The sequence below is a fragment of the Dendrobium catenatum genome, unplaced genomic scaffold (genome assembly GCF_001605985.2).
Source record: "Dendrobium catenatum unplaced genomic scaffold, ASM160598v2 fragScaff_scaffold_1056, whole genome shotgun sequence".
NCBI classification, from domain to species: Eukaryota; Viridiplantae; Streptophyta; class Magnoliopsida; order Asparagales; family Orchidaceae; genus Dendrobium; species Dendrobium catenatum.
In genome coordinates, this window is record NW_021319518.1 from 1,112,352 (window position 1) to 1,136,976 (window position 24,625).

The following is a 24,625-nucleotide window of genomic DNA, read 5'->3' on the forward strand; positions in this document are numbered from 1 at the left end:
GAACTGGATCGAGCATGCCGGCGTCTTTGGGTGCGCCGGAAATTACCGGCGCCTATTCCGGCGTTTTATCCGCCGGTAAATTTCGACGCCACTTTTGCACCGGAAATAAGCCGTAGCTTATTTACGGCAACATTCCGGCGACTTATGCGCCTGTAGTTTCCGTCGTATCCATACGATGTAAACTACCGACGCATTAGTCGCCGGAATTATGGAATGAAAATCGACGTCTTCCATGTCTTATTTTGCGCCGATAAAGCACCGGAATTGTTACCAGTGGCATATAAATGTTGGTAAATATTTAGCGACGCGAGCCAAACCGGCGGAGGCAAATCTGACGGAAATGCGTCGGAAACTGATGATTTTTGTCGGATTTCACATGTTACTGGCGGATACAGTCCGCCGGTAACAGCGTGTTTTCCTGTAGTGAGAGTTGGAATAAAGGGAGAAAAGAGAGAGGGAAGGAGATAGGGAAAGAAGATAAACATGTAGCCCGAACACATCTTGCGGTTGATAGGTAATGTGATGCCCTCACCTAGGGATTTCAACCATGAGCTCGGACACATCCTGCAGCTGGTGGGTATTTCATTGCCCTCACATAGGGACTTCCACTCTCCTAAAAACTAGCATAGCTTTAAAAAACAATGTGTAAAAATATTTTTTTAATTAATATATTATTATCTAATACAAGAGAAAGAGCCTCTATATATAGACCTTAAAAGGAACTAAAATATAACTTTGTCCCTTGGGCTTACATAAGACAAGACCCTTAAATAAGGGTAAAAACAAAATAATGCATAATTAAATCAAAAAATATAATTAATAAACTAAGATAAAATGGAGGGATCTCGGCCGTCGATCTTCTTCTCTTCCTTTGATTAACGTACATCGACGGATGTCCACATCACATATATAAGAGATAAGTGCTATAATTGCATAAGATGCCAGTTTTATGTGGAAAGTCTATGAAAAGAAAAATATCACGAGGCCTAACCGAAATTAAATAATTTAACTATTATTTATCATTGATTACAAAAGATGCCCTTCCTCGAAGGAAGTCATTGATACACTATCAATAACACATTAGTCTATTAAAATTGGAGGAGCTCATTGGCGGGACTCCAATATAAATCTAAGTATTGAAGTTGGAAGTCGAAGTAGATGTTGATAGTGTGTATCAATTTTTTTAAGTGGCGGCATACGTTGGCATTTATTAGCGATGGTAGGTGATGAAGTCAATATGTATTAGAGTAGCCAGAGGATTGTAGTGGGGGGATAGTGGCTAGAGGATTGTTGTTGAGAGATGGAGGTTGAAGGATCATAGTCAGAAAACTGTAGTCGAGTGATTTTGGTTGGAGGGTCGTAGTCGCCAGGCAATTGACTTCGAAGAATTATAATTATGTGACTGTGTTTTGAGGATCATAGTTAGACTATGGTGACTCAAGGAGCATAGCAAATAGGCAACATAGCTTAGAAGAACCAGACATGCAATAGAGGTAAAAAAGGATAGTGGTCAAGCGCGGTGGTCCGAGGAACATAGTTAGAAAAATGATATTTCAAGGGTCATAGTTGGGCAATGTTGGTCAAAAGATTATAGTTGGTGACAGTGATTCGATGATTGCAATCAAAATATGTTGGTCGGAAAGCTATATTCTAGTGATGGTGATCAAATGATCATAGTTGGATAATTATGATCAGATGATGGTGGTATGAGGATCACTATCAAGCATTCTAGTGACAATGGTATGAGGACCATAGCCAATGATAGATGGAGTTTGGAGGATTGCAATCAATGACCAATGAAGGTCAAAAGTATATTAATCGGGAGATGATTATTGAAAAATTATAGTCGGGTGATAGTGGTCAAATAATCGTTATCGAGTGATGGTGATCGAAGAATTGTAGTGGTCAACTGATGTAGGATCGATGATGAAGGTCAACATGGTGGCCCATCGGTGGTGCTCCAGAATCCTTAAGAGTCTTATAACTCTCTTGAATCTTAAGTCACAATTTTGGCTCCAGTTATAAGCTCCTTCCACCATCATATAAAGAGTATGAGTCTATTTATAGATTTTAATTAATGTTCTCAAAATTTTAGTTATGATTTTGTAACTCCCTTGATTTAGGCTCATTCGGGTTCAGATTGGACCATTTTTATATCATTTGGTTTATCTCGTTGATGTGTTTAATTTGATTATAAGTTTGCTGAAATTGGATTTCATATGGTCTTGAATGTAATTATGGAAGCATTCAATTTAAATATGCTCCGAGATTTGTGCATGGTTAAGATGATTAAAGATTATTGATACAATCCATTAATTTGTATTTATCCCTTAATAATTATTAAAATATCATAATTTTCATAATAGGCATTTCAAAAGCTACAAATTTAATGTAATTAAGCAATCAATTATTGCATAATAATTACTAAGTTAAATTAAAGATTCTTAACATTTAAAAAGTATCTAATTTATATACAATGGATTTAAAATATAAATATTTAAAATAAATATAATAATTTATAAAAATAATTACATTTTAATTAAACATTGTAATAAATAAATTTATATATAATTAATGTATATAAAGTTCAACATTTTGATAATTAATTTGAAGCTAATATTATGATTCATTAGTTGATATTTATTCTTTAATAGCAATTAGAATTCTGTAACTTTCATAATCATCATTTTAAAAACTAGCTATATAAAGTAATTAATTAATTATTTATTCACACGTTTTTATTTCAAATTGAATTTATTTGAAATGAATAAATTTGAATGATTTAGATTTAAAATTATAAGAGATAAAAGAATTGATATGATTTCATATGAGAAGAAAGACAAACCACTTTATTATTATTATTATTATACTTATGTATGCAAATGCACCAATTAATCATACCTATAAAGCGACCTGACACTGGTCAGATCATTTATAGAGTTTAGTATGATGGATAACTATCTAATAATAAATAATTGATAGATCATTATAAACTAAAAAGTGAATAGTTTACATGAAATGCAATTACATAAAATATTATTACAACTATGAAAAATAATTTATTTGAGTTTAGCTTAAGCTGATCATAAGCCCCGCCAAATGAATGAAAGGTTAGTATTCTTTGTTATTATATAAGTTTGAATTGAGCATTCAACCCTTCCATTAATTGTGGTTGTTGGATAATTTAAACTCTGTTACACATCTTGAATTTCATTATGCAATGTTATAACTATTAGATTACTACATACTGTGTTATAGTCATTAGATTACACTCTGTGGTCATATAATTATTGGATTGCACTCTAATATATTATAGCTATAGAATTACATTTGTTGTGTTGTATTAGTTGTGATTGCATCGTGTTATAGCAAACATTTAGTTCGCAATGTTAAAAGTTGTTGGATTGCATTGTTTGGTATATACCACTCGTAAATCCTACTCAAGCCATGGTTGAACCCTGTTCAAGCCCGCTCAAATCCTATTGGAGCTCTATTTGAACTATATTTGATTTGTTCGAGCATTATTGTTTGAATATCGTTTGAACCCATTGAATTATTTGCCATAAACTTTATGTGTACATTTCTACAATAAATCACACAACGAGCATATTTCTCTAATTACAATGATTATGGTGCATATAAAGTTAAATTTATCAAAATTTATGCATTAAATATATACATAAAAATAATTAAATGTTATGTAGGCTAATTGTTCTTAATTTAGGGGTGTAAATGAGTTGATTAGAGCTAAAGTCACTTACTATGTGCACAACTCAATCTCTCGCTCGAGCTTGAGTCAAGCTCATATAGTAGGTTCGAGGTTTAGCTCCCCCATATGTTCCTAAGCTCGAGCTTAAGTTGAGAAATTGAGATCATTGCAAAAGGGAAGAAATTTGTGACAAGAACTTGCTTAAAAATGATCAATAGGACCAACAATGAGACAATTGTGGTGAAAATTCGTTGGAAAAGGCATTGATATGACTAAAAATGAAGAGTTCAATGCAGGTGTTCACTTGGAAGGCACTGATGAGTCTAGCAGTGAGAAAGTTGTAGTGGGTGTCCCCATAAAAGCCATTGACTGGTCCAATGAGGTTTGAAGAACAAAAGTTGCTCGTGAATCCAATGACTCCCTATTGAGTCAGATAAACGAAATTGGAAGACAAAAATAAAAATAAAAATAAATTTTAGTTAAGCTGATTTGTGAGACAATGAGCTAAGCCAACTTTGCTTGAGCTTGAGCTTGAGCTTGAGCTCCTATAATTTAGAGTTACAATTTTAATTTAAGCTAGAGGGTCAATAAACTCAATTTAATTCATGTACAATTTATTGTAGCCCAATCAAATGGAATGTATGGGATAGCTTTGATGTATTATTTTTGAGACATCAAACATAAATTTAATTGATTACTATTTTTTAAGCTTTCTCTTAATACAAAAATTATAATAAAGAAATTTTTTTTTTAAATTATAATAACTAAACTATTTTCTCATCAATAATTTTATGATCAATTTTATAAAAAATAACAACCATCTCCAAAGAAATGACCGCCTCTGAAAATAAACCATTTACAAATAAAAATCTCCAAAGAAATGACCGCCTCTGATGCACCACGCCGTAACCTTTCCTTTCCGCGGTCCAGCGGCTCGTAGGCCGCCATCGGCAGCAATAATACCCTCTTCCCGCTTCTCTCCTCCCCTTTGATCTTCTATTTCTGCGGCGGATTTGAGGTACAAATCGAAGCTCTGATTCTCACCCCAAATTTATTTTGGTGACGATGTCAACCCTAGAGATTGAAGCACGAGAGTAAGTCAAAACCCTAAACCGCCTGATCTCTGACTTCTTTTATTTCGTCGCTGATTTAAGAAAATGATGGGTTCGGTAATTCCAGATAATTGCGGATGTTCCACTCCTATAAAACGGAACTTGAGTGCGCCATGCCGTAAACTTTTGTCATAATGTTACTAGTTCATGTAAAAAGAATTTTGTAGCCAAAGCCCGAAAATTTATGCATTTTTAGGAGAATGTGAAGTTCTTTCCAAAAAAGCATTTATAATTTCTAACGAAATGTTAAGCGCTTTTGGATAAGTAAACCAGCTAGTGTGCATGTATTAGATACTATCTAAATCCCCCTGAGTTTTTAGTATAGAGCACTTGACTTTTCAGAAGCAGCCAATGGAATTTAGCTGGATTAGGCATGCAGTATTGTTGTATGCTGCTAACTTGGCCCTGGCGCAAGTTACATGCAATCCTTTAGCAGTGAACTGCATCGTTTAGGTTTGTGGCAGGAAACAGAAAAGGCCCCCACAATAATTCCAATTTTTATATCTTCTATCCATGGTCCAAGCTTAGCAGGCTTCGGAGAAATTTGTTTCTTTTTTAAATTAGTAATTCAAGTTTAGTTGTAATTGACGTGAATTTACCAATATAGTGTGCAACTTGGGTTCTTTTTTGAATTGTGTTAAGATAAACGCTACTGATATCATTGATGACACTTTGTTTATATCAATCCATGTTAGCTTGGAAATATATTTGATGTAGTGCTTAGTAAGTCTGGTTGTTTAGTAACTGCTATGAACATTTTAAAGAAGTTTCTCCAATTTTAACCTGGCAAACATCATTGATTATAAGCTTCAATTTACCTCTATTTCCTCTATGCACAACTTACGTGCATTTTTGCATTTTAGATTCTTTTACATAGTTATGGTTAGAAAAGTTAAAGGCTAGCATATTTTTCATGCAGTGTGATAAAGATAGTCTTGCAATTCTGCAAAGAGAATTCATTGCATCAATCCTTCCAAGTATTACAAAATGAGTGCCAAGTTTCATTGAATACTGTGGACAGCCTTGAAACATTTGTTGCTGATATTAATAGTGGAAGGTGGGATGCTATCTTGCCCCAAGTGTCGCAGCTTAAACTTCCAAGGGATAAATTGGAGGACTTGTATGAACAGGTAGATTTATCAACTATGGATTTTATTTTATTTTTTTTCATTTCAAAATTTTCATGGAGCAGGACTCTTAGCTGCCAAACATTGGTTTTTTTCTTAACAAGTTTGGAGAAGTTCATTTAACCATTTGAAGATAGTACATTTTTTTGCGCAGTTCACAATAAATGCCATTTGTGTTTCGATCATTATTTTAAAAGGTGAAGGCATAGGTGAGGTGTTTTCCTTGACACTAGGTGGGGTGTAAGCCCCATGGGTCTTATATTTAATGTTTCTAAATAGACATTATGATTACAAATATAACACATGAGAAAAAGATTAAAATAAATTTCAAAATCCCTAATCATATAATTTATATTTAAACTCCAAAGTCCCTTAGACTCAAATATGTAAAGTCAAATTAAATTAGAAATCAAAATGAAAAAAAAGACAACTAATTATTGACTTCTCAACTCCTCATCCTAAAGCTAGACTGATGAGGTCATCGACAGACATTTTAGGCAGGTTTATCGGCGAAGGAATTGTAGATCGACGGCTACGATCGGGAGTTTATATTTTTGATGTTATCATGTCGTTTTTATGTTATTTTATTTTGTGTATCTTTTATTTCATGTACTAGTGACGATTTCGCCCTTATGTAGGCGTAGTGTTTATTGTAGCCCAAGGGGCATGTGAGTCTTTTTGTTTCATGCTTTGAGATCTTTATAAAGGGATCTCCTCTTATTGTATGAGCTTGATGAATGATTAATAAAATTTCTGAAACTTGTCTTTGTCTTCTTGCTTGGGAGCTTGAGAGAAAGAGAGAGAGGAGACCTAGGAGAGGTTCCACCCGAATTACCCAACAGCCCATGCCGGTGAGCTCTTGGTTCTCTTGAATTAGTTTGTTGTTTTCTTCTCCCCCGCTAAATCTCCGTACCCGACCCTTCCTACTGTCCACCTCCCCACCTCCCTGCAACCCACCCTGTCCAAAATTCCCTCAGCCCGTCGGCATAGGAGGCCGTCCTCCTCCCTTCCGCCGGCTGATTCAGCCACCGGCCCAGCCCGCCTCCTCACCTCCCTGCAGCCTTCCCCATAGAATCCCGCCGCCTCAGCCCCTCCCCATTCCTCTACCGCCGGCTGTGCCAGCCACCGGCCCCATCCAGCCACCGCATCCCGCCCCCCTTAGCCCGTCCCCCTCCTCTGTCCAGGAAATCCCGCCGCCTAGCCCAGGGAAATTCAAATTCCTTGCATTGATTCCCTCATTAATCCTTCCTAAATTAATGCCTTATATTTAGGGAGAGATTAAATAAAATCTTATCAGTTTTGATTTCAAATTTTGAATTCCTTTTAATTGATTAAAACCTGAAATTCAAATTAGGTTTTAATTAATCCCATGGGCCCCACTACTCCAATTTTACCCTGACAAACATCATTGATTATAAGCTTAAATTTACCTCTATTTCCTCTATGCACAACTTACGTGCATTTTTGCATTTTAGATTCTTTTACATAGTTATGGGTAGAAAAGTTAAAGGCTAGCATATTTCTCATGCAGTGTGATAAAGATAGTCTTGCAATTCTGCAAAGAGAATTCATTGCATCAATCCTTCCAAGTATTACAAAATGAGTGCCAAGTTTCATTGAATACTGTGGACAGCCTTGAAACATTTGTTGCTGATATTAATAGTGGAAGGTGGGATGCTATCTTGCCCCAAGTGTCGCAGCTTAAACTTCCAAGGGATAAATTGGAGGACTTGTATGAACAGGTAGATTTATCAACTATGGATTTTATTTTATTTTATTTTATTTTATTTTTTTTCATTTCAAAATTTTCATGGAGCAGGACTCTTAGCTGCCAAACATTGGTTTTTTTCTTAACAAGTTCGGAGAAGTTCATTTAACCATTTGAAGATAGTACATTTTTTTTGCGCAGTTCACAATAAATTCCATTTGTGTTTCGATCATTATTTTAAAAGGTGAAGGCATAGGTGAGGTGTTTTCCTTGACACTAGGTGGGGTGTAAGCCCCATGGGTCTTATATTTAATGTTTCTAAATAGACATTATGATTACAAATATAACACATGAGAAAAAGATTAAAATAAATTTCAAAATACCTAATCATATAATTTATATTTAAACACCAAAGTCCCTTAGACTCAAATATGTAAAGTCAAATTAAATTAGAAATCAAAATGAAAAAAAAAGACAACTAATTATAGACTTCTCAACTCCTCATCTTAAAGCTAGACATCCTCCAAGTACCCTTCTCCAGTGAATATATCTAAATGAGATGCAAGTGTTGGTTGTGTTGTTTCAAATTCAATTTAAGGAACAAACTAAACCTTAGTTAAGCCACTGCTCACAACTGATTTTACTGCCTACACATTTAAAAATAAAACAAGAGATAAAGGATAACAAGTTATTGTTTCTTAAAGTCTGTCCTTACACTCTAAGAGCTAGAAGAATAGAGGAAATTTCTAGATTTCTCTCTCTTGGTTATAAATTTTGGGTTCCAACATACCACAAAGAGTTGATTTAAAGGAAAGTGGTGACTTTGTAGTTTCTGGTAGTCCGTGATAAACTGGCCTCCATCCCTAGGAACTACTTCAAGCAAGCTCAACTGCACAAGCAACATGATGATGAGTAGAGACTTGAGAGGGAGATGAGAAGTGGTGTTGACGGTGGATGTCTATTGCAGCTTTGATGATGTGTATGTGAGGGAGACAAATGCGTTTGAGATGTTGCAGGCTTGTGGCTTTGATAATGTGTGGGAGAAGAATCGTTTGGGCTATAAGATTAAGGCATATTTTCCTTTAAGTTTTGACTTGAATAATAAGAAGGTTACTTATAATAGATTAAAATTTTATAATTGATAATTTAAATTAATGTAGGTACACTTAATTCATGGGACACAAGTCTTACCAATCAGGCACAAGAAGGGCACCCCATGAGGTTGGAGTGAGGCCTAGTTCTGCGGGTAGGACAATTGCACTAGTCAAATGCCTCCAGTGATTTCCCGATGCAACTTTTGCTTTGCCCCCCTAAGACCTCCTAAAGCACCGGTTTTAACCTCTGCTCATTTTTTCTTCTTTTAAGACTTTTGTGTGAGATGACCTATTGCAGAAACGCTTGTTTGATGTATCCATATATGTGATTTGTATTTCTGTTATTTCAGTTTTGTTTTGCATATCAGGTTGGTGTCTATGGATGCTTATAATGTGAATTTTGAATTATTTCTTTTCGACAGATAGTCTTAGAGATGATAGAGCTTCGTGAGTTAGACACTGCACGTGCCATATTAAGGCAAACTCAGGCTATGGGAGTAATGAAACAAGAGCAGCCTGAGAGATATTTGAGACTCGAGCATTTATTGGTTCGGACCTATTTTGATCCCAATGAGGTAACCTTTTCTTTCTTGCATGTGCATCTTCACTAGTTATTTTACTAAATCTTGAATTACCTACATTTTATCATTTTTTTTGTACATTTCTTATAGATAGATGGTTAGATCTTTTTCTTCTTGATCATAAAGTTAACTATGGCTTGATTGCCTTTGAAAGCCTTTGCCAATTATTTTCGATGTGCATATTAACACATAAAAAGTAGTAGAAAGGGCGTAGTTGGTACGTTATGAGAATAAGAATGTTCTACAAATAGAGAGTTGCAATGACGTGGACACATGCATAAAAAAGAAATATTTCTATATTCTGACACATCAATATGATTGCTATAATTGTTTTTCTAATTCCACATCTTTCTTTCAAAATTCTTTTAGAAAAAATTTATCATTGAGCTACTGTGCTTTTGTATTTTAATAGCAAGTATGTGAGAACTGTTGGCAGAAATGATGAGATTTTTCTTTTTTTTTTTCTTAGAAAACCTTAATGAATTTTTGAAGATTAAGTATGCAAGGTCGTGCAAGCTACATGGTTTTTGTTCTCACCCTTGGTTTATTTAGACATCTCAAATTGTTTGTTCCTTGGTGAGATGTGAACAATGCCTAACTTATTTCGTGCAATTTCTCTTTCCTTTTTTTGTTGAAAATTGGGATAAAGCATTGAACATTGGATTTAAAACATTTATCCATGAAACTTTAAGGTTTTTAGAGATCATAGATTGTTAATTTGAAGGTAATACCTGAATACGGCGATGGGTTTTATTACATGTGAACGACTTGGTAAGAGTGTAAAAATGAACTTAAACTTTTACCTTATACACCTCAATGTATTTATTTATCATTCTAAAGATTTAAGCATTGTTATTCTATAATCTTGCTAAGTCCTACTCTGTCTTCTCATTTAATGCCATAATTAGTAGTTTAATTTTCCTGTAATCCTACAGGTTTAATAAATAGAATTATGATTTAAAATTTAGAATTAAAACCAATAGCATTTCTATTTGGGCATGACAATATTTTATTATGAAGAACCAGTCATTAAGTAATTAACTATTATGTATAACAGGCTTATCAAGAGTCAACTAAGGAGAGGCGTCGTTCTCAGATTGCTCAAGGTTTGCTACCAATCCCATTATATTCTTCTACATGCAATGCACCATCGCGTCCATATTGGCAACTTGTGCTCAGACGTCCTTGGTTTGCTTCCAAGGAGGGTCTAGGAACATAGCTTCGCTGCACACTAGTGGGTTGGAAAGCTTCCAACCTGTGTGGGTTTGCCATTCTGCGCAACACCCCAAACCCGATGTATTAATAGATACTTTTGATAAAAGAACAACTTGAATATCTCCAAAGCAAAGTGAGACTTATGCTTTAAAGAATGTTTTACTTCATATCTTAAAATATGTTGCAACAACTCTTGAGCAATGCAATGATTAAGCTATCATAGGGGCGTATGCATGGTTACTTTTAGGCGATGGGGCCCTATCCATATTGTTGTTTTGAACCTAGTTGAATCCATTATTTACTCGTGGAGGATTGGGTTCAAAGGTGTACTTATAACCTGATGTGAATTGATATAGAGTATTTGAGTTTAATTTCCTCAATATTAATCTATAATTGGTATTGCGACCAATTTCGATGGGGGCTATATCCATATTGTTGGAGAGCCATAGGCTTTGTCGATTCTATCATTTATTTGTAGAGGATTGGACACGAAAAATGGGTCTTATGACTTTGCCTTATATGCAAGGAAGTCCATTACAATTTTCTTGTTAAATGAATTTTCATTACAAAAGGCCGCCTTAAGCAACTTCTAAACGTTTTTAGTGAGTTGCACTCTTGTATTTATAATATCACCGTTTGAATAATTGTTAACGTGTGGATACTATCTACTCTATTCCCCTATGTGAAGAATTAGGCCTTGAAAAATTATTGGGTTATGCACACTTTCTACTGTACCATCGTATGTGGAGGATTGAGCTTTGAACCATCATTGTGTATTGTACCTTATATGCTCCCATATGTAAATGGTGAAGTTTTGTACAATTATTGGGTCATAGAGGTTGTCTACTCTACCCTCATATATAGATGATTAGGTATTGGAAAATTATTAGGCTATGTACCTTGTTTACTTTACCCCCTTATGTTTATGATCATGTTTAAAAATTGGGATTTATTACTCTGGCTTATAAAGACAACATCTCATTTTGGTTGTCGTTCTAATTGTTATATGAGGGCGACCATGCTAAGGTCTTATTGCTTTCATCTTCTTGCTTTCAAAGAATGGGTCATAGGTAGATTTATAGGTATATAGGCTTATTGGTGGACAATTTGATTAATGAATTTAAAAAAATTGTCATAATTAATTAGGTGCTATTTAACTTTTTTTCTGAAGTTTAATAATAATAATTAGAAAAAGCTTAATTTCAGCTATCTTGCTATTTATTTGATATTTTCTTCATAAAGATATATGTAATGATATATATAATTTTTAAAATGTATATATTATAGAAAAATTGGTAGAATATCATTTAATAAATAATCAAATAAAAGATTAAGCCATCATTACATGAGCATTTTATCATGTTCTTAAAGGGCTACTTGCTAAACAACAAATGTATCACGAACATAAATGAACAAGTGAGTTAATATTCAAACTTGTTCATTTATAAGACAAGCTTTTAAAATTTTTTTCAAGCTTGTTGAAATAACTAAACATAAATGAACATTGTATAGACGGATATCAAATTGTTCATTGGGAGCATTTGTTCACTTGGGGGCAAGAAGAGTTCTGTGAATGCGCATCAAAGTTTGCTTGATTAGGGATGCTTAAAAGGAGTGGTTTTAAGGTTGCAAACGAATCTTGCCGAGCCAATCAGGAGGCTGTTTGTGCTCGAGTTTGTTTAATAAAAGCTTGTTTGAGCTTGGCTCGAGCATGATTCGAGCTTTTTTGATATTGTTCAAATTTGATTTATTTAAATTTGTTGTTGTTTAAACTTGGTTTTAGCTCAACTTTTGCTTGATTATTTTTGTGATCATTGAGCTTTAAATGAACAACTCGTTTGAAAAAATAAGCAAGCCTTATTGATTTGAGCTTGTTGAGATTTAAAGTGAATTCTTCAATTGAAAAGGATTTTGAAACAAGTGTTATCTTTTCGATTTGAGTTGATGCTTATCCGATCCATGTCTTCTCTAGAAAGATTCCTCCTTCTTCCTCACATCTTCTCAAGCAAGCTTGTTTCAATGATGCCCTCTCATGCTTCCCTGGGATGAATTTCTCTTATTTTCATATGTGGCTAGTCTTTAGGGGTGTCAATTCGGGTCAACCCGCCGGGTTCGGGTCGAACCCGACCCGACCCGTTTATAAATGGGTCAACCCGAACCCGACCCGTTTTTACAAACGGGTCGGACATTTCAACCCGGACCCGACCCGGCCGGGTTGCTATATATAATATTAATTAGTTTTATGTATTATTTTTTAGTATAAATAAATATTAATTAGGATATTACTTTCTATTATTTATGGAAAATTCAAATGAGCCTTATCCAAACTTTAGATTGAGTATTATATTGAGTCTTAATTGTGCCTTAATCAAGCTTCTTAACGAAGCTTCAACATGAGCTTTATACAATATTGTTCTTGATCATAAATAAATCGAGCAAAAAGTTGTTCAAACTTGTTCATTTAACAACATATTATATATAAAAATGTTCAAGCTTGTTTGATTAGTTAACTAAATGATCATAAACAAGCTCTAATAAAGTCGAGCCAGGAGGAGCTCATTAACCATATTGTTTTATTTGCAGCCCTAAGTGGTTTATAAGCTTTTGGTTGACCTTAAGGTGGATGGAAACAAAGGTTAGTGAATCAAATTAATGCTAGCGGGTTTGCTTCCAACTTTCCTTCCGCCCTTTCTCCTTTCACTTCAATCCAAGTTTGGACTCAAGTCAGATTGCTCTTGCAAGTGGGGGTAAGATACTAATGTATAGTTGTTCTAGAGGTGTGGAAATTACAAGCAGCGCATTGCATTAGGGTAGGGAAAGGCAGTAAAGGTGGCTCGGTAGGGTATAATACATACAATATTTAAATTGGTATTGCCAATGCATACATCTGTCTAAAGACTAAAATCAAGTAGAAGTTTGTTCTTTTATCATGCTCTTATGAGTTAAGTCGTTTGTCACATTTGATGATTTATTTCATCTTTGAGATTATTTCTTTGTTATACCAGATTCTTCACCTTCTTGCTCCAACATTATTTAATTTCATACTTTTTAATGAGTTATTTTATTGTTATGCACTTTCCAGCTCTTGCTAGTGAAGTTAGCGTAGTGCCACCATCTAGATTAATGGCTTTGATTGGCCAGGCTCTTAAATGGCAGCAGCATCAAGGTTGGCGGCCAGTCTAACACATGTTAACCGTATTTTGTATGCCATTTAATTTAACTAAATTATATATGTTCTTAATGAGGCAAATGATTTTCATTCAGGGATGCTTCCCCCTGGAACACAGTTTGATTTATTTAGAGGGACCGCTGCCATGAAAAAGGATGAGGATGATATATATCCAACAACTCTTGGCCATCAAATAAAGGTACTCTCATTTCACATTCTTTTATTTATTTTTGCACTTTTATGGAGCTTTTCTTACACTTGACTTCGTTTGGGATGGCAATTTTATTGTTTTTTAGAGCAGCTTTCTAGTACAAAATTTTTAATTTTTGTACTAGAAAACTGTTTTAGAAGCAGTAAATAAGCTGTCCCAAACGAAGCCTTAATAAGCTACATGACAATGAACATGTACGACCTCGTCAGCTTTGATTTAAACTGGACGCATCATGTAAAGATTCATGTCAGACACATGAGAAATATGGAGTATGTAGAGGGTGTAGTGCTGAAAGCACAACTACTTCATTTAAGTTAAATTCATGATTATAATAATAGTAATCATATGCAGGACACATACATGCTAAGTTACAAGTCAGACACATAAGAAATATGGTAGAGCATGTAATGCCGGAAAACAGCCACTTAGTGAAATTTATAACTATACTAACAAATTATAATCATATCAGTGGAAGCTTTAATTTATACAGGACACATGAGAAATATGGTTTTTGCTGAGGATGCAATTCTGAAAGTACAGATCATAGGAGTGAAATTAATAACTTTTATAATAAATATATGGTAAAAATATCATTAAGAATTTGTTAGAAGTCTCTATTTCGAGCCATATCCGCAGAGTCTCACTGAAACTATCTTATTATTACATCCACGCAGAGTCTCACTGAAACTGTCCATTTAATTTCATGTTAAATGTAACAGTGATTTTAAGAAAATTTTGAAGTAATAGCTTTACAAGACATTGAATTCAGCAGCCCCTGCTAGCACGCAATTCATATGATTCAAATTCATTTGCATAATCATCAATCTTAGCTTAACTATTTGGGTAAGCTTTTTATTAATCATATATCTCCATTGTTTCCTCATTATATGTTGCATTTGTGTATTTAAGTTTAGTCAAATCTTTTGAACTAATAGCGAACACTTTATTTTTGGTCCACCCTATGTGGCTATTATTGGTACTTAATATGAAGTTAGCTTTTAAGAAGATACATAAAACTAAAGATCTATTTGCCTATAGATACCTATTGAGATTTATTGTTTTAAGTGATATTGGAGTAACAGGCGAACAAATTTTTTGAATGAAATTCTTAAGACTAAGTGGTTGCCAAATAATTGGAATACTGTAGTATCATTTTTTAAGAATAAAGGAGATACAAGAATTGTGGCAATTATAAAAGAGTCAGGCTTCTATATAATGATTTCATGCAATAGCATTCACACTAATTGAAGAATTAGTTTGGTTTGAGGATACAGAGAACAAGGGAAATATCTTCATGTGGACATTGGAATGGAATATATTTAGCGAAAATTGCTTTTGTGAGTGTTGCATAGAATGTACTTAGTTGATTTAGGCATCATTAAATCCATGCACAAGTTTTAGGAAGGAAAAAGGTGTAAATCAAGTGTAACCAGGTTGGAAGTTGTGAAATTTTTTTTTTGCATAATCCAGAGTTGGTATCACGTGCAATGCTTAAAGAAAAATGAAGAAGCGTTCATAAGGATACCCCAAATAGTTGGGAAAAAGTATTTATGATAATGATTTGATAGTTTCTAAACAATACTACAAATCATCTATTATTATTAATTTATTATGTTTTCTTTTTGTTTTATGGTTAATATATCCTTATGTACATATCTATTTATCAGTTCTTTGGTATTATATTATTATTATTATTTCTTATTGTGTATTCCTTATTAACTGATAGTTCTAGCCTTTTAGTGTATGATGTATGCATTAGAATACTTTGGGTCTTTTTTTGTCATCTTTTTTATATAGATTATGTGGTATTCTTCTTTTTTTTGCATGGGTATTTTATATCACTTAATAAATTATAGTTTCTTTGCTCTGTTTATTTCATAGCTTTCCGTCATGGAAGTTGCATCAGTATATTTATCAATCTTGTACTGTAATTTTTGCATTAAGAGTTCTGAAAGTTAGGAAGATATGTTAACCTTCTTTCTCGTTGATTTATTCTCTCTGCCCATTTACTCCAGTTTTTTGTTATCCAGTGCAATCAGCACTAATCTTCTAAATAGTTCGGATTCTTATTTATGACGCATCACATAAAATCTGTGCGTCATAAAAGGTTTATTGGATCCTGTAGAAAATAAAACAATCTAGTTGCGCTGATCTGCGCAACTTCAAACTGCGATGGTATTGTTCATCCCAAAGTTTATTTAACAAAAAATGCTGGATTGGTATGTTACTAATATGTTTCAGGGAGCTGTTTAATATCTTTTTGCATGCGGTTTATATTTTCATGTTGTGTTTCATTTTAAGTGCGTTTAGTTTTTAATTATATTTTGCAGTGGATGGCGTTTTGGTAAGTAGGTGTGATCCTTTGATCACATTTTCTGCAATGTATTTCTTACATGCATGTGCATTTGCAAGTAACGCGTTTATGATCTTACATGGGTTGCTTGCAGTTTGGAAAGAAAAGCCACCCAGAATGTGCACGATTCTCTCCTGATGGGCAGTACCTAGTTTCATGCTCAGTTGATGGGTTTATTGAGGTAAATAATCTTTCCAACAACTAGCCTGTTCCTGACTTATTCCTAATTTTTTGTTGAAACCAGGGTCTCTCCCTTTTGAAAATTAGGGCCTTGGATTTTCTTTCTTTGCAATGATTCTGATTCAAATGAGTAATTATTTCGATAACATGGCTAAAAGAACTTATTAGGAAATTGTTAATCATGCTTTGTCACCCATTGTCAGGTATGGGATTACATGAGTGGGAAGCTCAAGAAAGATCTTCAATATCAGGCTGATGTGAGTATACTCAATCTTCATCTCATTTTTTTGCGAGTGAAACATGAATGTGTCTATCTATAATTTAAGATGATGTGCTTTTATCAATCATGACTGTACTATTAAGATGTTGCATGTGAACTTAGGTGTGATAGGAAATATTTGAATATTTCACTTGAACCCTGGCAAGATTAATGAAAACAACGAGAAAACTTCATGAATATAATGGAATAAAAAACAACAAAATAGTAGTTTTTTTTGGTGGAAATCAAATAACATAAGCAACAAAGCAAGATACAATTGATCCTCAATTCGAGAGTAGGACCGTTCTCTCCCAATGCCTAAAGGAATCTAGGTCCAAGACACCAAGACAAGAACTCTGGAAATCAGCCACCAAAACAAAGCATTGCAAAATGTCACATAAAATTATAGCATGAATCATCATAGCACAGGGTGCCCTTACGATTATGCCTTGCTCTGGATAATTATGCATGTCTGCCGAGTACTAATTTGTTGTGTTTTTCATAGTAGTAGCATTAATGCCAGCGTGAAGCTTTTTTTTTTTTTGGCTGCTGACATTCATGTAAATACTGTAGGATTCCTTTATGATGCATGATGATGCTGTACTTTGTGTTGATTTCAGTAGAGATTCAGAGATGCTTGCATCTGGGTCCCAAGATGGAAAAATCAAGGTAATATGTTTATCTTTTTTTCATTTTTGCGCATTTGGCAAGTTTGTCACTTTCTTGTCACAATAGATGGAGAAAAAATTAGACCTGTCAATATTTGACCCGACCAGAACCCGACCCGGAATTTCCGGGTTTGGGTTGACCCGAACCCGAAGCGGGTCGGGTTCGGGTCCAGGAAACCGACCCGTTTGCAAAAACGGGTCGGGTTCGGGTTGACCCGACGGGTTGCCGGGTCAACCCGAAAACCCGTTTATTTTAAAAAATTTTGATTCCCGCCCTTGCCCGCTGCCCCAGCCCGAGGAATGTGTCTATCTATAATTTAAGATGATGTGCTTTTATCAATCATGACTGTACTATTAAAATGTTGCATGTGAACTTAGGTGTGATAGGAAATATTTGAATATTTCAAGTAAACCCTGGCAAGATTAATGAAAACAACGAGAAAACTTCACGAATATAATGGAATAAAAAACAACAAAATAGTAGTTTTTTTTGGTGGAAATCAAACAACATAAGCAACAAAGCAAGATACAATTGATCCTCAATTCGAGAGTAGGACCGTTCTCTCCCAATGCCTAAACGAATCTAGGGTCCAAGACGCCAAGCAAGAACTCCGGAAATCAGCCACCAAAACAAAGCATTGCAAAATGTCACATAAAATTATAGCATGAATCATCATAGCACAGAGTGCCCTTACGATTATGCCTTGCTCTGGATAATTATGCATGTCTGCCGAGTACTAATTTGTTGTGTTTTTCATAGTAGTAGCATTAATGCCAGCGTGAAGCTTTTTTTTTTTTTTTGGCTGCTGACATTCATGTAAATACTGTAGGATTCCTTTATGATGCATGATGATGCTGTACTTTGTGTTGATTTCAGTAGAGATTCAGAGATGCTTGCATCTGGGTCCCAAGATGGAAAAATCAAGGTAATATGTTTCTCTTTTTTTCATTTTTGCGCATTTGGCAAGTTTGTCACTTTCTTGTCACAATAGATGGAGAAAAAATAGTTTTGTAGTTAGTGTAGGCATGATGACATGGCATTTACTTATGCCTTTTTAACTCCTGCCAATTAAACATTATAATAATGTTTTAAAACTAGTTCTTTTGAGACATAAGGCCCACAATGTTTTTCATACTGCTTGTTCTTAAGGTTTGGCGAATACGAACTGGTCAATGCTTGCGGCGTCTTGAGCGGGCCCATTCACAGGGCGTTACTAGCCTCACTTTCTCTCGTGATGGAAGCCAGCTTCTTAGTGCATCATTTGATAGTACCGCAAGGTTCTCATGGCATCAAGTACACTGCCTTAGTAAATAATAGTTATGTTCAGTTTTTGTCGTTCTTTTGAATAACTACCCTTTTCTGAGACTTTATCATATTTATCTATGTTATTGGAACATTCATGAAAGAATTCATGGCCTCAAGTCTGGCAAAATGTTGAAAGAATTTCGAGGTCACACTTCATATGTTAATGATGCAATATTCACAAATGATGGCAGCCGTGTCATTACAGCTTCCAGTGATTGCACTGTGAAGGTATTGTTTTTTTTCTTTTTTTTTTTGATAGTTTTTTTATTTCTTCAAGCCTGGGATTTTGACTCTTGCAATTACTAATTCATTTACCATTTCAGGTGTGGGATATGAAAACAACTGATTGTTTACAGACTTTCAAGCCGCCCCCTCCTTTAAGGGTACCACTTGAGATTCAGTCTGTTGGCCCATGTTGTCTCAGTTCTTATTTTTGAAAGTAACCTTATTTTTTCATCTTTTCTAGGGTGGTGATGCATCAGTGAACTCTGTTCATCTGTTTCCAAAAAATACTGAACACATATTAGTATGCAACAAGACATCATCAATTTACCTCATGACTCTTCAAGGACAGGTACTTTTGCTCTCAATGAAGAGGGAATATGTAAATTATTCTTCTTTCTTTTCTTTTTTCCTTAATACTTGTTACGTACACCATATCTTAGTAGTAATCTATTGATTACATATTTATGCTGCATGTGTATATTTGAGATCACATGATAGATGTATTAGTTTTAACCTATGTTAAGAGGGGTAGAGGTAGACCTAAAAAGACTTTGTTAGAAAATATTAGAAATTATCTTTCTTTATTAGATCTAAATGAGAATTTTGACTCTTAACTGGATATAATGGAGAAAAAAAATTCATGTATCCGACCGACCCCATGTAGTGGGATAAAGGCTTGTTGTTGTTGTTGTTGTTGTTGTTGTGTATATTTGAGATCTCATGTATTATTTGTAGTTGATTACTTCGTTTGGACATGTATTTGTCCAGCATGTTCAGAAACAAATTTAACTTGCTGATGAGATTAATTTATTCATTATATAGGTATTCAAGTTGGCGTGATCCATTCTTTTTCTTCCCGTCATGTCATTTTTGAAATTTCTTTGATTTTTTCCCCTCAAATGCTCTTTCCATGCTGGCTATACTTTCTCCTTTTTAACAAAAGTCACTTTATTAGCATTTGTATGCTATATCTTTAGGGTTTGAGGCTATATGCTTATATGATCTATATCAGATTCTTAGATTAAATCTGTTTGGCAAGTTTGAATTTCTTTCGGGTTTTCGACGCTATGTTTATCTGATCTATATCACATTCTGAGCTTAAGTCAGTTAGCAAGTTTGAAGCCCATGGAACAATTCTCTTTATAGGGTATCCGATTGTTTATACCAGGATAAAGCACTTTTTCTTTTAGGAGTTCTGAACACCTTCATCATGACTTTGAAAAGGGACTCAAATGGTTCCTTTCTTGTAGTCTACACTCGACTTAGTGTAAAGGTTTTTTTAATTTACGTGATTGACTAATGAAATATTTTTTGATGCTCGGTAAATTCTTTTCGTTTTGATCTCTTCAAATCCCGTTTAGAATTAAACTGTTATTTCCTCAAAAAATTGTTTTACAGGTGGTGAAGAGCTTTTCATCTGGTAAAAGAGAAGGTGGAGACTTTGTTGCTGCCTGTGTTTCACCAAAAGGAGAATGGATCTACTGTGTTGGTGAAGACATGTAAGCGCTGTTTATTTCCCCCTTTTTACACACTGTAGCAAATTTCCTTGCTAATTCTTCGTCCTGATATTGGCATTCATTGCATTAACTATATGATACCCAAAACTAAAATGATAGTTTAGGGTTTAGGGTTTGATTTACTTATAGTTGTGAACGGGCTAACTCCTTATCTATCATTATATTCAATTTAAATTGGTGAATTACATATTCCATCGTTGAGCTAGCCAGGTGACCCCATCGAACCATGCTATCTTGTTTTATGTTTCTGGTTTCCTAAAAAATTATGATATTTATTACATTTTCCATTTTTTCATTTAAAATCCTCTGTTTTTTGCTGGCCATACTCACTAGTTATTGATTTTCTTGATATGTGCAGGAATCTGTATTGTTTCAGCCATCAATCTGGTAAACTAGAACACTTGATGAAGGTGGGTATTCTATGTTACAGTAGATTGTGCCTCTAGAGATGTAGCATCTTCTATTATCAAGTGAAACAATTAAATGTTTACATACAGTCATATATACGTTGTTGCAAAGTATTTTGTGGTGAGATTTGGATTCGCTCACCTCAACCTGAGGGGGAACTCTAACCAACTAATCTGAACTGTGTGCTGAACTTTTTTGCAAATTATTATTAGATTTGGAGTGTTTTACAGTCTTTAGTCGTAAACTAGGAATACAAAAAAACATTCAGGGTGTATGGAATATTATAGTAGGAATGTGTCTACCAGCAGTAACCATAATTTTAGCATGCAACAACAAAAACAACAAGCCTTTGTCCCACTGCGTGGGGTTGGCTACATGAATCCTTTCTCTATTGTGTCATGTTAAAAGTCGAATTCTCATTTAAATCTAATAAAGAAAGATCATTTCTAATATTTTCTAACGAAGTCTTTTTAGGTCTACCTCTACCTTTCTTAACATAAATCAAATCTAATACCTCTACTTTCCTAACCGGGTCATCGGAAGGCTGCCGTTTTATGTAACCAAACCATCTAAGACGACTCTCTCTAATCTTATCTACCGCTGGAGCTACTCCAACCTTTTCACGTATATGCTCATTTCGTATCCTATCTCTAAGGGTAAAACCACTCATCCACCTGAGCATCCTCATCTCCGCAACACTTAGTATTATACTTCTCTTTTAATGGCCAACATTCGGCACCATAAAGCATTGCAGGTCTCACCACCATCATTTTAGCATGCATGGATGTAAAATCAGAACTGGAATGTTTCTCTACTTCTTTTTTTTGAAGAAAAGTTTGGTTTGGTTTAGGAGTCAACATGATCAATCATTATGACCAGTATCTTAGTTTGTAAACTTGCTATTTTTTCTAGCAATTTTATTTTCATTTTTTCTTGTCCTGAATTCTAATGCTCGCGTGTAGTGAAGAAGTTGTGGTTTCTATGAGTTTTTCCATTTTCTTCTACAGGTTCACGAAAGGGAAGTGATTGGTGTAGCTCATCATCCTCACATGAATCTTGTTATTACCTATGGGGAAGATTGTGCTCTGAAAGTTTGGAAACCATAGATCATAGACTGGGCAAATGCTTCTATCAACATTCTCTTCTGCAACTGAATCAAAAGTTTTGCTAGTGTCTGGAGCAACACTTCAAATTGGATCATCATTTTGTTTAGATTGTATTTTTTTTTTTTAGTTTTCATTGTATTTTGCTAATGTTCTGTGTTAATATGATTTATCTGAGGTCAGTGAATCAAGGTTGAGGTTGAATGTTAGTAAAATACATCGGATACACATTTTTCTTGTAAGATGTTTGTTTAATTGCAGAAATAGAGTTTTATTGCATTTCAAAATGTTTTTTTATTATCTCCTCGCTCGTTTTGTATTTAGTTTTTTTTTTTTTTTGGTAATTTGTCTCTTCAAAGTGTATTCTTCAGGGTATATTTTGTGATAGTTGGCGAAGTTCTTATCGTTAAGCAAACTACTTGTTATTTGTTTATGCTTGACTTTATGCTTTTCTTTAGGCTTCGTTTGGAACATTTTTTTTTACTATTTTTAAAATAGCTTTCTAGTAAAAAAAAATTTAATTTTTGTAAAAATTTATTTTTTAATTAATAAAAAAGTTATTTTGAATGAAATTTTAATGGCTAATATTTTATGCCATAAAGCATTGTAGGTCTCACCACCTTAAAAATTTTCCTTTTTAAGTTTGAGGGGTACTTTTCTATCACACATATCGATACATTTCTGTACGTCGACCATCCAACTAGAATTTTACTAATAATATTATATTATTATGAACATTAGATGCAAGATATCTAAACTATGTACTATTTTAATAACTTGATTGCCCAAGATTTATTATTACTAAAATTAAACTATATGTATTCAGCTTTAAATTTACTTAAATGAAAATGTTTGGATTTTATGATTGATTTTTATCATTTTAGTTTTTCGTCAACTCTTTATTCTTTGTTGACCTCTTAAATTTGATTGATCATGAAGGTGAGCACATCTAACGAGTTTGATGATCGATAGATGTGATGTACGAGTTGATTCATGTATCCTCATGTACTAGTTTCTATATTCATTCCCAAACTCATTCGTATATCAACCTTCTTCGCTATTGAATTCACAACCCCTCCGTATAAGAGGACAAAAGGCGATACTTACAAAATTCTAACAAAATGCAAAATGCGAAACTAAAAGTTGGAATTGACATAGTCATCACTTGCACGAGTTTTCCAAATTAAAACTACAATTTCAATATGCAACACTTTGAAATTTGTGCATGGAATTCAAGATGTGAGAAAAATATTCTGAATTAGGATATTTTTAGCACAATGTGCACGTATCTTGAGTCAGTCTTCAAATCTCACCAAATTCGCCTTTAATAAACGCACAAATGCAACGAGCGTAATCAGATGCCATATGCAAATTTCATTAATATACATTGAAGGTTATGTAAGTGTCTAGCATATGCTTCGAGAGCATGGCAAATATGGCAAATATGTAAGTATGATGTTTGAGAATGCTGTGTAGATTTAAAGATCATGAATGAATTTCAAACTCCTACTCCAATAAGAATACAAATACATAATTCAGTGCATTGGAAATATATAGCTTTATCAGCAGGTGCACTGATATATGTGTACATACAATATGTATATGTGATGATAATTGTGCAGTTGCATTGTGTATATGCAATAAAATACATAAAAATATAGCATAGAAATGCCCTAATTAAAATGCAAATATATTGAAATATGCAAGCATAAGAGAATTGTGCAAGCACATTTTGCAAATATATACTAAAAATACACAACGCAATTTGCAAATATGTTAAAATACACATATGTTGTAAAAAGCAATATGCAAATGCACCGATAATGTGCAGGTGCATTAGGCATATACAACTCATAAAGCACAAAGCCAGAGCCCATACGTTCCTCAATAGCTCTAAACCCTTGAGTAATGAATCATATAGTATACCTGATAGGGTACAAAACCTTCTATTAACTAAGGTTGATTTAAATGTATCTCTTTAGTCAAACATTCACCCCAAGTCTACTAGGTACCATTGGAGGAAGCAGTCTATGATTGGTGATAATGATCCTTCGATCATGTTGGTCGACTATCTCTTTTGACTAAATATACTAGGGATTACGACAGTTTGGGACGATGGAATCATGTGTTTTTGATCAGGCTGTCATCGTTCCCCCATTACCCGCTTTAAATATATGGCGATAATTTTCAAATCCTAGAAATCATACAAATCTAATTTCAAGACCCTAAAACTGTTGCTACAATACGTTGAGTACTTAGTGCCTATCCAACGACTAACCTTAATTAGAAGTTCTCTCTCGTTATTGTGATGAGTAATTAATCATAGGGGGGAATTTAGACCTTTGATCATAAAGTCCTTGCAAAATGATGGCGAAATATACGGGTAGTGTCTTATTTAAAATTTAACCAGCCTTCTAAAAATTTATACTGAAACCTGATTCCATTAAAACTTTCCCCGTTGACAAAAAAGAGTGCATAGAGGTCGGGGTGTGAATTTTCAGGGAGCATAGTCTAATTAACAAGAAGAATATTAAAATAGTTCTCTCAAGCCCAAAAATCTCTTTAACCTAAAACACACAATCACAATTCCACTTGACCCAACCTTCTATAATGAGTTCACCTAGGACCTAAAATGATGGAAGGCTAAGTCTCAGAAATTTCATGCACTCTAGAAACAAGG

General features: G+C 34.2%; 1 protein-coding gene across 2 annotated transcripts; it reads left to right on the plus strand.

Moving 5' to 3' along the window:
- The first annotated feature begins 4,593 nt into the window (after positions 1-4,593).
- On the plus strand, positions 4,594-22,227 carry LOC110101194 (suppressor of mec-8 and unc-52 protein homolog 1). Of its 2 annotated transcripts, XM_020828992.2 has the most exons (16): positions 4,594-4,803; positions 5,741-5,951; positions 9,173-9,325; positions 10,389-10,437; positions 13,629-13,712; positions 13,811-13,914; positions 16,374-16,460; positions 16,663-16,716; positions 17,292-17,387; positions 18,537-18,664; positions 18,794-18,920; positions 19,016-19,075; positions 19,159-19,266; positions 20,316-20,416; positions 20,793-20,844; positions 21,850-22,227. In XM_020828992.2, the coding sequence occupies exons 1-16, from the start codon at positions 4,775-4,777 to the stop codon at positions 21,946-21,948; spliced, it is 1,542 nt and encodes a 513-aa protein (XP_020684651.1). In that variant the 5' UTR covers positions 4,594-4,774; the 3' UTR covers positions 21,949-22,227. The 2 variants fall into 2 exon arrangements, with proteins under 2 accessions (XP_020684651.1, XP_028553934.1); XM_028698101.1 differs by lacking the exons at positions 4,594-4,803; positions 5,741-5,951 and adding an exon at positions 7,455-7,690.
- The last annotated feature ends 2,398 nt before the right edge of the window (positions 22,228-24,625 follow it).